The sequence below is a fragment of the Hyperolius riggenbachi genome, chromosome 7 (genome assembly GCF_040937935.1).
Source record: "Hyperolius riggenbachi isolate aHypRig1 chromosome 7, aHypRig1.pri, whole genome shotgun sequence".
Classification (NCBI taxonomy): domain Eukaryota; kingdom Metazoa; phylum Chordata; class Amphibia; order Anura; family Hyperoliidae; genus Hyperolius; species Hyperolius riggenbachi.
The window spans coordinates 164,757,226-164,771,760 of NC_090652.1; the positions used below are offsets into that span (position 1 = coordinate 164,757,226).

The following is a 14,535-nucleotide window of genomic DNA, read 5'->3' on the forward strand; positions in this document are numbered from 1 at the left end:
CTGTGTGTATACATTATGTGTTTCTGCAGGGTCTTTTGTTCCCTGTAGTCTATTCTAGCATTCTACTGTCCCCAGATGTGTATTACAACTTTTTAGTGTTCACTGAAGTGTATTCCAGCATTTAATGTTCCTCCTTAGTGTATAGTGGGTTTCCTTTTTCTCTTGTAGTGTATTACAGCTTTCCAGTGCACATTCCACTTTATTCCTGGTTTCCAGCATCCCTGGAATGTATTTCAACATTGCATTGTCCCTTGTAGTGTATTACAACTTTCCAGTGTTCCATTTAATGTGTTGCAACATTTGTGTGTCTTCCACAGTGTTTTATTGCTCCCTAGTGTCCTCTGTTGTATATAGCAACTTTCCAGTGTCCACATAGTGTCTTCCAGCTTTCCAATGTCATCTGAAAGTTTTGGTTCATTTCCAGTTTTCCAGTGTGCCCTTTGTATATTTAAGCTTTCCAGTGACCCTCTGTGGTTCTTTACAGCCCTCCAGTGTCTTCTGTAGTATATTCCAGATGTCAAGTGTCCCCTGTATTGTTTACCTGTATTTTAGTGTCCCCTGTAGTGTATTCTTTTCTATTGTTTCTTGTATTGTTTTTCATCATTTTTAATTTTTGAGTTACCCTAGGCAATGGCAATAGGAAGGGGAAGATGTCCCCAGAGGAAATAGAACACTTTTAAAATTGTTAAAACATAAACTGGGAGGTGGTTTACCTCAAGGACAACATCGGCAAAGAAACAAGAGATTTATTAGCACTAGGCAATGCATTTCATGAGCGGATAAAAACTGATGGTGGCTGGATGGTGTAATGGTTAAGGGCTCTGCCTCTGACGCAGGAGACCAGGGTTCGAATCTCGTCTCTGCCTGTTCAGTAAGCCAGCACCTATTCAGTAGGAGACCGTAGGCAAGTCTCCCTAACACTGCTACTGCCTATAGAGCGCGTCCTAGTGGCTGCAGCTCTGGCGCTTTGAGTCCGCCAGGAGAAAAGCGCGATATAAATGTTATTTGCCTCGACTTGATTTCATCAGGCCAGATAACAGTACCTAAAAAATGCACATGAATTAGACACATATGACCATTCATAAAGCATTGGAGCTAAAAATTGTATATATAAAAAAAAGATGCACACCATGCTAGCCATAATATAAAAACAAATTTCATCAAAGTATATTTCAAATAATTGCATGTGCTTAAAGAGGAACTCCAGTGAAAATAATGTAGTAAAAAGTTCTTCATTTTTACAATAATTATGTATAAATGATTTAGTCACTGTTTACCCATTGTAAAATCTTTTAAATCCCTGATTTACATTCTGACATTTATTACATGGTGACATTTTTACTGCTGGCAGGTGATGTAGCTGCTGCATGTTTTTTTGGCAGTTGGAAACAGCTGTAAACAGCTATTTCCCAAAATGCAACAAGGTTAAGGTTCCCAGACAGGAAACTTCCAGGAGTACGTACTCAAGAGTTTCTTGTGGGAGGGGTTTCACCACAATATCAGTCATACAGTGCCCCCTGATGGTCTGTTTGTGAAAAGGAATAGATTTCTCATGTAAAAAGGGGTATCAGCTACTGATTGAAGTGGTATATCTGTAATCTCATGCAACCAAATGAGATGTATAATGTACTGTATATTGGGTAGCAACCCCAGTATTTTCTAACAACAGCTTGAAAGGTTTATGTGAATATGCCTTTGTGTCCTTTTTATATAAAACTGTGCTTGAGTTGAAGTACACTTTAAACTGAAAACTGAATTCCTAAGTTGTAATAAATCATTTTAATAAAATGTTTGGATGTTTAATGTATTTTTAACTTCAAGTCACTACTATCCTGATTAAAAATAGCACGTGTTTTGAAAATAGACTTCTTACATAAAAGAGTCACTTTACAGTATGTGTCATTTCCTATTGTCGCAAGTGCTGTGTTCATCTGACAGATACAGACACTTAAGGAAATGAGCCAAAACATCCTGACTCCTCATTGTGGATTCGACTGAAAAAGGCAGCTAAGTTAACCCTCTCTAAGAACAGTCCAGTACCTTCTGTGTACCATGTTTTCATTGTAACCCTACATCAGTTATCCTCACTCTACAAATGAATACCTCATTATCATCTCCATGCTTTTATGTTTATCTAATTTTTACCTATATTTGCTTGTAATAGCTTACACGGAATGAGGGCTAAGTGATTAGCACACTTGTAACTCTTAAAGAGGAACTGTCACGAAAATATTTAAATTTAAAACACATACAGATAGTACATTTCATCCAAAGTAAAATGAGCCATAAATCACTTTTCTCCTATGTTGCTGTAACTTACAGTAAGTAGTAGAAATCGGACATTACCAACTGGTTTTGGGTTAATCCATCTCTTCATGGGGGATTCTCAGCAAGGCCTTTATTCTTTATAAAGACATTCCCTGAAGAAGATTTATACAATGATGCTGGCCAACCTCCCTGCTCACCTTACACTTCTTTGGCAGTTGGATGGAGCAACTTCCATTCACTAAGTGCTTTTAAAAATAAAGAAAACCCTGAATATCCCCCATGAAGGTGGGCTAGTCCAAAGTAAGTAATGTCAGATTTCTACTACTTACTGTAAGTAAGTAGTAAATTGTTTTAGACTCAAGTGTAATCCGAGCCTTGTACTTCTGGTCCAGGTTCAGGTTGTTTCTTAAAAGAATGACATGGATCATTTGGTTATACTAAGTGAGTTGATTTATGTGCAATTTCATGCTCATGCATTTATTTATGAGGATAAATAAGTTCACAATTAACACAACACTTTTTTCATGGGTGTTTGGCCTCGTTCACATCATATGCGCTTCCGTGCGGATATGGAAGCGCGTATGATGTGCTGAAACGCAGGAACGGCAGAAGGGCATAGACTGCCCTTCTACCATTCACATCTACTGCGCTGCGCAGCAGTACGATGCGCATGGAAGCGCTTGCGTACTGCTGCCTGCATTTTGCCCGCACCGCAGAGCTGATCCCATCACTGTCAATGGATGGGATCAGCAGGGCAGCGGCGCAGATGGCGTGCGATCGGATGCGCTGCGTTCCGATCGCACAGCCATCTGCATTGGCTAGATGTGAACGGGGCCTTAATGAATCATGTGATACATGTAATAAATGTATAAAGGTATAATTCATCTGCTAACCCCTTTGCCTGCTCACCCAGTGTCTCCAACCCACTATTATTATTATTTATTGTATTTATAAAACGCCAACATATTACGCAGCGCACTACCCTCTAGATCAGCCTTTCTCAACCTTTTTACCCTGGAGTAACCCTGCAAATACTTTTTGGATCTCAAGGATCCCCAGCAAGTAATTTTTGGATCTCAAGGAACCCCTGGCATGGTCTTTAAAAGCTGGTGTGGCTGTTTATGCCACTACCCCCTATTACAGTGCCATCATTACAATGTCTCCTTACTCTTGTCCTTTTTATTAATGTGATCATTATTGTTCTGAGCGCTTGTTTAGCGCTTATTTTTACAGTACCACCTAGTATAGTGTGCTCTCTATCATACTTCCCCCAACCCCCACGATGGGAAAAAATGCCAAGGAACCCCTGCAGAGTACTCAAGGAACCCTGATTGAGAAACCCTGCTCTAGATTGTAAGTTTCGAAGGGCAGGGACGTCTCCCGTTTTTTCTGTTTCTGTGTATTTTATCAAATGAAGATCCTTCAGTATTGGTGATGTTTTTTAAACTAAACATCAATTGTATATATCTGTACTTGTATCACTAGTTGTCCTGATTGTATAGTATGTTTAACTGCTCATGTATCTGTGTTCCTCAATATTGTTTGTTTTTTTGCATTGTACAGCAGAAGATGTTGCCACTATATAAATACAAAATAATAATAATTAGAAGAATAATGGTAAAGCCTGCAACAACCTAAAAATTAGATAAAAAAAGATGTGTAGTGCACCAGACCCATTATGTGTTATGCAGATATTACTTCTTCACTATGGATTTGAACTGTTAATGGTTACTAATGAATTACAAATAGGATGCTCCTATATCTGTATGGTATAAAATAATATGTATTTACAAGTATTGTCCCAGAGGCACAGTAATAGTAAGGTTAATATAGGGTAGCTATGAATGTTCCCATGGTAGAGGAAGGAAACTTCAATGGGATGGGCTATTACATCCTGTACCAGTGAAGAAAAGCTGAAAAGTCTGTACATGTCCAATCCACGGAAATGACAGCATAGTTAGGTGATCAGACCATAGGGTATTATTCAGTGCTGCATTCAGATTGATCATTTTGTTTCATTTTTGTTTGTTTCTCTGGTTTTGAGTTTCCTCTTTTTCTACTGAGTGACGTATGAAACAAACATTCTAGGTTACTTTGAAGTAGCAAGCTTGTGTTTTTACGGTTCTTTTCTCAAGATATGCTGGATTTTTTTCAAGGAGCTAGTCGGTGGACTTAGAACAGCTGAGTAGAAGCTGAAACACTGAAAAGGTCAGCTGGACAGGCAAACACATAAAACAATCAGGAATTTAGTTGTATGGAAACGCATGTGAGCTGAACATTTTAGATGTTTCCAATAACAATTTTCTGCATTGAGAAGTACCTTACTATCTGAGGCTGAATGACTCTACATGCAAAAATGGAATATAAACTGAAACTTTCAACCCTGACAACTGTGGTAAGTGCTTTATAATTCAAGTAGTGTAGTAGTGGGATGTAGAGAAATGTATCTGCTCTTTGTGCTTTCCAGTCTGATGCTTCTTTTACACTGAAAATCGTAATTCCGATTTGTGATTACAATTTGCGATTTCCACCGGATGCTAGAAACACATGAAGAAAAATGCAGAAAAAAAACGCAACATGCAGTACTTTTTTAATCACATCAAAAATTAGATTCGAAATCGCATGTAAAATTGCATCACTCAGAATTGCAAGTCGTTTTAAAAGAGCCATGATCATTTGTCCAGCACTAAGAAGCAATGTTATCTGGTAGCTTAGACTTTATACCAGTTTTTTTCTTTTTTACTATTAGTTGTATGTTTTAGAATACAAATGCAATTTTGCATTTCAATCCACTTTTGTTTTACATGTTTAACCTAATGTAGCTTGTGAAACTGAGATGTGTAGTGCAGTACATGCTTTGGTTTTGTGGGACTTCAGCTCAGTACACTTTGGATCCTATAGTGTGGGAAAATTGGATGGGGCTGCAGTACTATAAACACCTCAGTTCTGGATACATTTAACCTCTCTGAACAAGGAAGTGTTGCATGTTTTTGAACATTGGCCAGCAGTATGACAGGCAGCAGCTGTGATAGTAACAGCAGTTATGCACAATGATTGTTATATTTTTAGATCCAGTCTACACATATTCAACAAGCCTCTTAAATATTTACGTACAACATCAAGATAATGCAGAGGCAGATTTAGTAACAAACTGATTAAGAAGTCTATTCTTACCCTGGTAAACATGCAAAAATGTAATTTTCTTTAAATAATTACCATGTGTAAAAAGAGCATATGTGCTACAACCCTTACTGGCAATTATAATGCATAGTGTAACCAAAATGATGTGCGCTACCAGTGTTCTACTATCACATAAAAATGGTTGCACCTAAGTTTCCGCTGTGGAAAAGGAGGACTCTCTTTGGCCCAATCAGTGAACCAATAGAGAGACCGTGTAGGAGATTTAAAGATGCCTTTACTGGGGCTCTTACTTTATTGCTGTGCATGGGGCAGCGGTGGTGCCTGGTGTTGTTTGCAGTACTATGACGGGCAGGATTGGGGCCACTGATGCCCAGCACAGGTGCAGCTGGTGGAATGGTGTCAGGGGTGCCCAGTTGTTGTGCAGTGGTGTCAGTGAGTCCCACAAAGGTGTTGCAGTGACATTTTAAGAGAATGAAGACTGTACAACAGAAAACTAGAAAAAAAGAAGACACATGAAGGAGGAAACACTGCTCACTGTAGGGCTAGCAATGGAAGACACTGCATCTTCTTGGTTCATGCAATCCAACATGGTAAATGAAATAAACCGCCCCAGTCTAGAACTTCAGTATGTGGAATATGTGGTCAATGAAGTGGTACTTCTCACCTGGTGCCATTAGGGCTGCTGTTCTGCTCATATGGGTTTCTGTAAACAAAAGCGAAATACTACTTATTTCTTTGCTTCTGAGTCAGGTCTTCAGAGGTTGCAATATTGTCATGAAGGATAATGATGTCTTGGCTCCTATGGAGAATCTCCTCTTCAAGGCTAAAGCTCTGGAGGTAGCATATTATATCAGTAGTGGTATCTCTGTATCCCTCACATGCTTGTGGGGCTCTGTGTGCATGCTCAAAGTCTATGGGGGGTTATGCTGGATGCACCAGCAAACTGTTAAAGATTGGATCTGATTTGACTTAGCTGTCTCAGGGATGCCTTTTACCCTATTATGCCTTCTTCATCCGCTCTTATCTGTGCCATCTGGATAGCAGTTCATTTGTGTGCTATCGGTTTCTGTAGTTTCCTTTACTACTGCATCTGTGCTTTCTTGTGCTTTCACAAAAAAGGGACTCCGAGCAGTGCAGTAACTATGGAAAGATGTATACCATTTTGAAGCTCTCTTTCTTCTCTTTCCAACGATATATAAACCGCAGCCCTATGCCTTTTAGTTTTCGCTATTTTCGCAATCGAAATCGCCACGGTCGTGGTTTCGATCGCGAAAATAACAAAAACTAAAAGGCGTAGGGCGGCGGTTTATATATTGTTGGAAAGAAGAGAAAGAGAGCTTCAAAATGGTATACATCTTTCCATAGTTACTTGTATTACACAGGGTGACTTTCTCCCAAAGTCGGCAGCTCCATTCAGCACAATGCAATGAAATACAAGGAACCCAGGGGGATATAATTAGAAACATTATGCTGATAGGTGTGAGGATATAATTAATTAGTTGTGGGTATGCTTAAAGAGAACCTGTACTGAGTAAAAATATTTAAAATAAACACATGAGGTAACTTCAAATGAACATTACAGAGTTACCTTGCCATCAGTTCCTCTCAGAAGCTCACCATTTTCTTCTGACAATAATCCCATCCAGTTCTGACAATATTTTGTCAGATCTGAAATATATCAGTTGCTGTCAGTAAAATATCAGTTGCTGTCAGTTATAGCTGAGAGGAAAACGGATGTACCAGGTAAAATGTCCATGTTTCCCTATGGCTCAAGTGGGTGATGTTACAGTTTAACTGTGTGCTGACCAGAAAGCTGTTATGGGGTAATGGCTATTTTCAAAATGGAGGACGGAAAATTCCCTTGATCATAGTGAACAAATAGGACACGGGACAGGAGAAAGACACTGAGGAGTAGACTACATGGAAGGTAAGTATGACTTGTGTATGCTTATTTTGACTTTTATTTTCAGTACAGGTTTTCTTTAAAGGCATACCCACAGGCACTGCTCGGAGTCCCTTTAAGTCAATGTACTATGACTTGAGTCTCTCTTTGAAGTTGTTAATTGATTGCCCCATCATGCTTCTTTTTTTCTGTAGTTGTATGAATATTTGTCATAGTGGGTAACCGCTTAACCTAATCCACAATAGCCTGGTTGCCAGCTATACATTTTTCTATATCTCATTCTAGAATGCTGTCAGGAGCAGGCACCATACTGGTGGAAGCTTTCTCTGTAACCTTAAAAGCTACTGTATGCTACAACTTAACCATGACCCAGAATCCCCATCCCCATGGGTCTCCTGAGATGTGGGCATATTGTTTTCCTTGACCATATCTGTAATCGGATCAGTAATTTCAGTAGGTGAGGGAGGTAACCTGGAGCTCTGCAGTTATATAACTGTCACCGTAGTGGGCTTACCAGGCAACCAGATGAAATCATTTTATTCAGAATGACATATTATTATAATTAATTAATGACACTAATACTGAAAGCAGTTTGCATCTCTTCCTCAAAATCGCACCAGTTAACTTTGCTATGTAAGTAATTGGTGTGGCACATGCCGTAGCAGTGGCACATGCCGTATGAGTATACTAGCTGTAGATCTATTTATGAGAGTGATTTATTTGCATTACACTAGATCTAAAATTTAAGCAGGAAAGAGTTGAGATTTACAGTGCCTTTAGCAGCTTGGCCTCTGAACTTCCTCTCTCAGAACGCTGATGGAAAATGGCTGAGATGGTTGCACATTGAAAGTGGAACAAATCACCTCCAAGCTTAAAGGGAACCTTAAGTGACATGTCTATGTACAGTGCATAGCACACATATAAATATGGTGTGATGCTTTTCTTCTTTCTCTGCCTGAAAGAATTTATATTCTACTATGCAACTGACAGTTTTTCTCCAGTCGGTACCCAGTACTACTAATAAGGAATTACAGCCATAAAATACTTTGCTCTAGTAAGCCCAATTCTCTGTCAGGAGAAGATAGGTTTAAAAAAAAAAAAAAAAAAAAAAAAAAGGTCAATAGTCATATGTTTGAGCACTCTGAGACACAGAGACAGACTGTTACATTCAGCTGAGAAAAAACAATAACATAACATAAAACTGGGGGATATCTAAAAGTGATTTTTATGAGTAGGACAATAGATACAATGGTTTATCTTTTCACTTGTATTCATATAAATATTACTTTAACATCTTATACCCTCTACTTCTATTTCTACTGGTTTAGCCCCGACTTTTGATTATTTTTTGCAGGAGAGGTGATGGGACTGTTTTGGGGAATAGAGGCAGATTATTTGCAAAGCAAACCTATTTCTGTAATAGTGACTTTGATTGTAATTATAAGCAGTATTTAATAAAAATGCATTTAATTTTCACCTTAGATATCCTTCAACCTATAATTTTAAGGAAACCAGAGACGATGAATACTTACCATTTTATACATACCTGGGGCTCCCTCCAGCCCCATGCGCACAGATCGCTCCCACGACGCTGTCCTCCGCTGCCTGCAGCTCCGGTATCAGGTCCCGTTACTTCGGCCAGTTGCGGCCAGTCTGTGCAAGTGAAGTGCACTCTCTACGTAACTCTCCAGTGGCCGCTGGTACACTTTAAATGAGGGATACTTAAGATCTTCAGCGAACAACACCTTTTTCTTTCAAAAAAAGTTTTATTGTTTTCATGGTTTAAACAACAGAAAGGGAGAAATATACATCATAAGAGACATAAGAGGCATATGAACAGCAAGTAACAATTTGCAAGTAATATAACAAAACATTTCTCCCAGGACCTTGAACTGTGAACAGTGCCTTTTATGCTTTCACCACAGGTTTTTATACTAACTTACTAACTGGATTTTTTTGGACAGAGATACCTTACGTTCAAGCTTTTATGATAGAAGCAAAAATTCCATGTTATGAAATGCACAGAGCACATAAACAGTGTCTATTTAGTTCACAATCAAAATGTCTGAAAGGTTTGCCCCTTCCACTTGAAGGAATGGTGATAAATGGGTGCTTTTCTTTACGAGTTTCTGGACTGTGATCACAAATTCCAAGTGGATCAAAGTGGATTGTTTTTTGTCAGCATTGTACTTTAAATCCTTTTACAGTTATTTTTATTTTCTTTCTGTTTTTTATAAAATATTTTTGTACTATTAATTATCTTTGATAATGTGCCTGCTGTGGGGCTTTCGTGGACTGTATGTTACCACAACTCACCCACAATTTGTATTTCAGTATTTTTTACTATATTGTTTTCTTTCATAATTAGTTTTTTCTCATGTTACAAAGCAAAAGCTTGGTCTGAATTAACCTTTTTACAAACCTGCTGCTATAATTAGCTGTTCCATTTTTCTAATTTAAGAAATTCAGGACCAGTTCAGCTAAAAATTAAGTACCTGAATGAACTTGATTCATACTCCACATTTTCAGAGGTTTTGTGTGTGCGTGTATTACATTTTAGTACCTGCTTAAATATTGTACTTTATCATTTTTGTTATATAAATATGTAATGATGATGTATTGCTTACTTCTAGATGAGAATTGCCCTGCAAATTTTTGGGATTCCAAAAACAGAGGCGTAACTGGAACACAAAAAGGACAAATTATCTGGAGAATTGATTCAGGTCCCTATTTTATGGAACGTAAGTACTTATATTTTGAAATTGGCTAGCTTTTATTTTGATAGGAAGGTACATGGCTAGGGATGGTTAATGAGATGCAAATAACTGCATGCAGGATTATGAAAATTCGGTATGTAAATGTACGTGGCTTGAAAATGGACAATCTTCTCTGATTTAAAGAGAACCCGAAGTGGCAGATTATGCACACGACATGCCTCTGGGTCCTATTAGAATTACAATATACCACCTCGGGTTCTCTTTAAAGCTGTGAAGCGCCACCTTCTAACACATAATATTGTTATCTTTTGATGAATGAGGTGATCCAGCTTAAAAATTGCATCCTTTTTGTGAAGGAGGTGATCCAACTAAAAGTTATATGTGCTGTAATATGTACGAACAGAGGCGCCAAGCAGAGTAAAACAATGTTCTAAAAATGATAAAAAGAGGGAAGTCGAGGTGGACTTACCTCCCTCTGGTAGTGGACATATACTCAAATGCAGAGTAAAAAATATACAATTTATTCACAGCTCCATAAAATCGCAACGCGTTTCGCGGTCAACAGTCCCGCTTCATCAGGCAGTACATGAGCATATAAAACTGGTTCAGGTCCACAAAGCGTGTGAGCGCCTCTGTTACATTATATATTGAGCTTACCAGACAATATTGCACTATTGGGCTCTTGGTGTCCTCTGTTTTGTTTTTAAAAGTTATATGTACACTGCTCAAAAAAAGGGAACACCAAAATAAGAAATCCTAGATCATAATGAATGAAATATTTTTACCCTCTTTCCCTGAAAATAAGACCTACCCTGAAAATAAGCCCTAGCTGGAATTTTGAGCATGCTTGAAATATAAGCCCTACCCCGAAAATAAGCCCTAGCGGAAGCTAAAGAGGAGGAAAAGGCAGCCAGTAAGTGGGGCCACAGTGGTGCAGTGCCAATCGGGCACTGATCCTGTCATCCCAGCACACAGCAAGGTTATTAGCTGTATGCAGGGAAGACAGGGCAGGTGCCTGATCAGTACAGAAGCATACGTTCAAATCCATGAACATCACAGTACAAAGTAACAGGAAATGTTCTGCTGAGAGACTCATCCTAATAGAAATATAAGACATCCCCTGAAAATAAGCCCTAGCATATCTTTCAGAGCAAAAATTAATATAAGACACTGTCTTATTTTCGGGAAAGACGGTAGTAACCTCCTTGGCGGTACCATATTTTTCGGACTAGAAGACGCACCTAGGTTTAAAGGGCAAAAACTAGGGAAAAAATATATACTAAACCTGGGTGCATCCATGGTCCAGGAGTGTCTTATAGACTTTTCCTTCCCCCAAGATGTCTCTGTCCCACTGCCAAGCTACATTAACCCCTGCTGCCATCACAAACTACACTTCACTAACCCCTGCTGTCCCCTCCCCCCAGCTACACTGCACTACACAACTCCCCCCTCCCCAGCTACTCTAACTAACTCATTCAATTACAGGAGATCTCACCAGCCTGGGTGGCAGTAGCTGGGTCCGGTCTGGGTGTCCATGTGGTCCATCAGCAGCACAAACGTGATCCACAGTGTTCCAAAGCAGCATAGGAGCAGCTGCTTTTATCATCCACAATGCTGTCCCAATGTATCTTTAATCTCCCCAGCAGGCCCAGCCGTGCGATCCACAATGTCTAAGCGGCATAGGAGAAGCCGCTGTTATAATCCACTTTACTGTCCTTTGATCTCCCCAGGGTGCCCCTGCAGCGCGATCCACAATGACTCTAAGCGGCATAGGGAAAACCGCTGTAATCATCCGCAATGCTTTGTTCTTTTTAATCCAGGCCAGCGTCAGCCCAGTCGTCATCCGCAATGCTTTGTTCATTAATCTTCTAATCCAGTCCAGCGTCAGCCCAGTAAGCCCTGTTATTATTATTATTATTATTATTTAGTATTTATATAGCGCCGACATATTACGCAGCACTGTACAGCCAATTAACTTATCCGTATGTTTTTTTGGGAATTTGAGAGGAAACCGGAGTGCCCGGAGGAAACCCACGCAGACATGGAGAGAACAACATACAAACTCTTTTGCAGATTGTGCCCTGGCTGGGATTCAAACCAGGGACCCAGCGCTGCAAGGCGAGAGAGCTAACCACTACGCCACCGTGCTGCCCGTGCCTATTACTTCCGCACTCTCATGACCCCGGCGCACTTGCACCGGGGTCATGTGATGACGCAACTAAACAATTCAAGTACGGAAGCCCCTGAGGATTGCCGCTATAGCGGCTAAAGATGTTCCGATACTTTGTCAGCTGGGATCGCGCTGCTGTGGGGCTTACTGGGCTAAAGCTGGACTGGATTAGATTAATGAACACAGGGGAACTTTTTTTAGTTACAGGATTTCTTTAAGGCCTCGTTCAACACCATATGCGTTGCTGTGGACTCACCCTGACGTCTGTTTAGCCTAAAAACTGCCCTGAAAAGAGGTTGCTTGAGGAGTCACTGTTAGAAAGAGGAGTGGGAGGAAAATGTAAATAATTGATTCATGTTTGCTGAATTTGCTGATTTTGGGGTAGTGGTTCTGTTGCGTGATATGTTAACTAGCTAAGTGGGGGTTTACTGTTGCAGTGAGAATGGCAATAGTAGTGAAGGTAGCCAGGCAGTTGCTCCTGGTACGTGACGCGATCATCATGTGGGCAGGCAGGGTAGTTTGTCAATTTGTGCAATATGTTGTCAGTTGCATATTGGTGTGTTCTAACTTCTGAGCCACTATGCCTAAATTACACTGAGAATGTGTAATTACTGCAGCAGATTGAAAAAAAACTGCAAACCAAAATGTGGTGTTAGTTATGAGTGATTTTGATTATTCAGACATTAACTGGGATTTTTAATTCACTAATAAAGATAAAAACAACATCTCTGATCATCGTAAAAAGCAATTGTTAATTTGATTTATTTAGAAAGAAAGAGTCTCAAAATGAAAAGGAGACAGTTTTCAAGTACAGTACATAGGTGCACCTAAGGAAGTAGCTGGACCCCGAACAAATCGGTGTGCAACCTTACGAAGCAAGGAGTATCTGATCTCAACAACTTCAGGCCCATCATTATGAGAACTTTTGAAAGGGTGGTTCTGTCCTTTTAAAAAAAAAAATCAGTAACAGCCCTCCTAGGCCCATTCCAGTTTGCATATCCACTTATGATGCCATCAACATCTTCCTGGAACTAATCACCGACCACCTGGACAGACCGGACTTTTATACTAGGTTTCTCTTTTTGGACATTAGCTCGGCGTTCAATACCATCTGTCCCTGCATACTGCACGACAACCTGGTGGAACGATATGTCCATCCCACCCTCCTTCTTTGGATTACACATTTCCTGACTGACAGGTCCCAAATTGTTAAGCTGGGAAACCTCACCTCTTGCCCGAAGGTCACCAATACTGGAGCCCACAAGGCTTCTCACTGATCTTATTCTCCTGACTGACTGATCCCAAGTTGTTAAGCTGGGCAACCTCACCTCTTGCCCAAGGGTCACCAATACTGGAGCCCCACAAGGCTTCTCACTGATCTTGTTCTCCCTCTGCACAAACATTTGCACATCCACAGAAAACTCTGTTAAAAACTTAAAATTTGCAGACGACACCACCACGTTGGCCTTGTGACCAAGAACGAAGAGCAGATCTACCACCAGGAGATCGATAGAGTATGTCACTGGTGGAAGGAGAACAAGCTGGCCTTCAACACAGCCAAAACTGTTAAGATGAACTTCAACTTCAGGAAACAGTCCCCTAAACTTCCTCCAATCTATATTGATGGCAGTGTAATCAACAGATTATCCAGTGTCCGGCTCCTAGGCACAATCATCTCTGACGATCTGAGTTGGAAGGCTAACATTGCCACTATCATAAAGAAAGCCCAACAAAGGCAATTGTTCCTTCGCAGACTCCAGAAGTTTGGTACACTGGCAACAGATACAATCTCCAGAGGATCAGCAGAGAGACTAATTCCACGTATGACCTGTCATACTTGGCAAATAAAAATGATTCTGATTTTTTTATTGGTTTACGTTTTCACACGGTCTACTTTCTGTTCTGTCCTTCCTAAAATGATTTTGCATCCTTAATTTACTATTTGTTTTGGCACTTAGCCAAGCCATTTTGAAACATATTTCAATTAATCTGAAAGGGTATTGTTGCAATATCTGTGGATATTCTTTTTAATTATTTCTGCTTTTTCTTTTGTCCTGCCTATCCAAATGTCACATCAATATATTACTAAAATTAAGAATGTCATTAATGTAATTAAGAATTTTGGCACACTTCCTGTGAAGGCATTTTTTCATTCTGTCTACTTTTATTCAGTCGTGTGTTCTATACAGGTTTTTTTTTAAACTTATATGCCTAATAAAGTAAATTGATAACATTTCTGAACTAAAAAAAATGGTCTGAGTGAAAGAAAAACAAAGGTCATCCTGATTTTCAAGATTCCTATAAAGTCAAGTTTGGGGAAACTTTAATCAAAATTT

General features: G+C 39.6%; 1 protein-coding gene across 2 annotated transcripts in view; it reads left to right on the plus strand.

Annotated features, from left to right (window-relative positions):
* Positions 1 to 14,535, plus strand: part of HECW2 (HECT, C2 and WW domain containing E3 ubiquitin protein ligase 2) — a 262,291-nt gene that overhangs the window by 109,892 nt on the left and 137,864 nt on the right. For both annotated transcript variants that reach the window (XM_068244844.1, XM_068244845.1), the window contains exon 3: positions 9,946 to 10,053. In XM_068244844.1, coding sequence (XP_068100945.1) covers positions 9,946 to 10,053 — 108 coding nt within the window. The remainder of the gene's footprint in view (positions 1 to 9,945; positions 10,054 to 14,535) is intronic.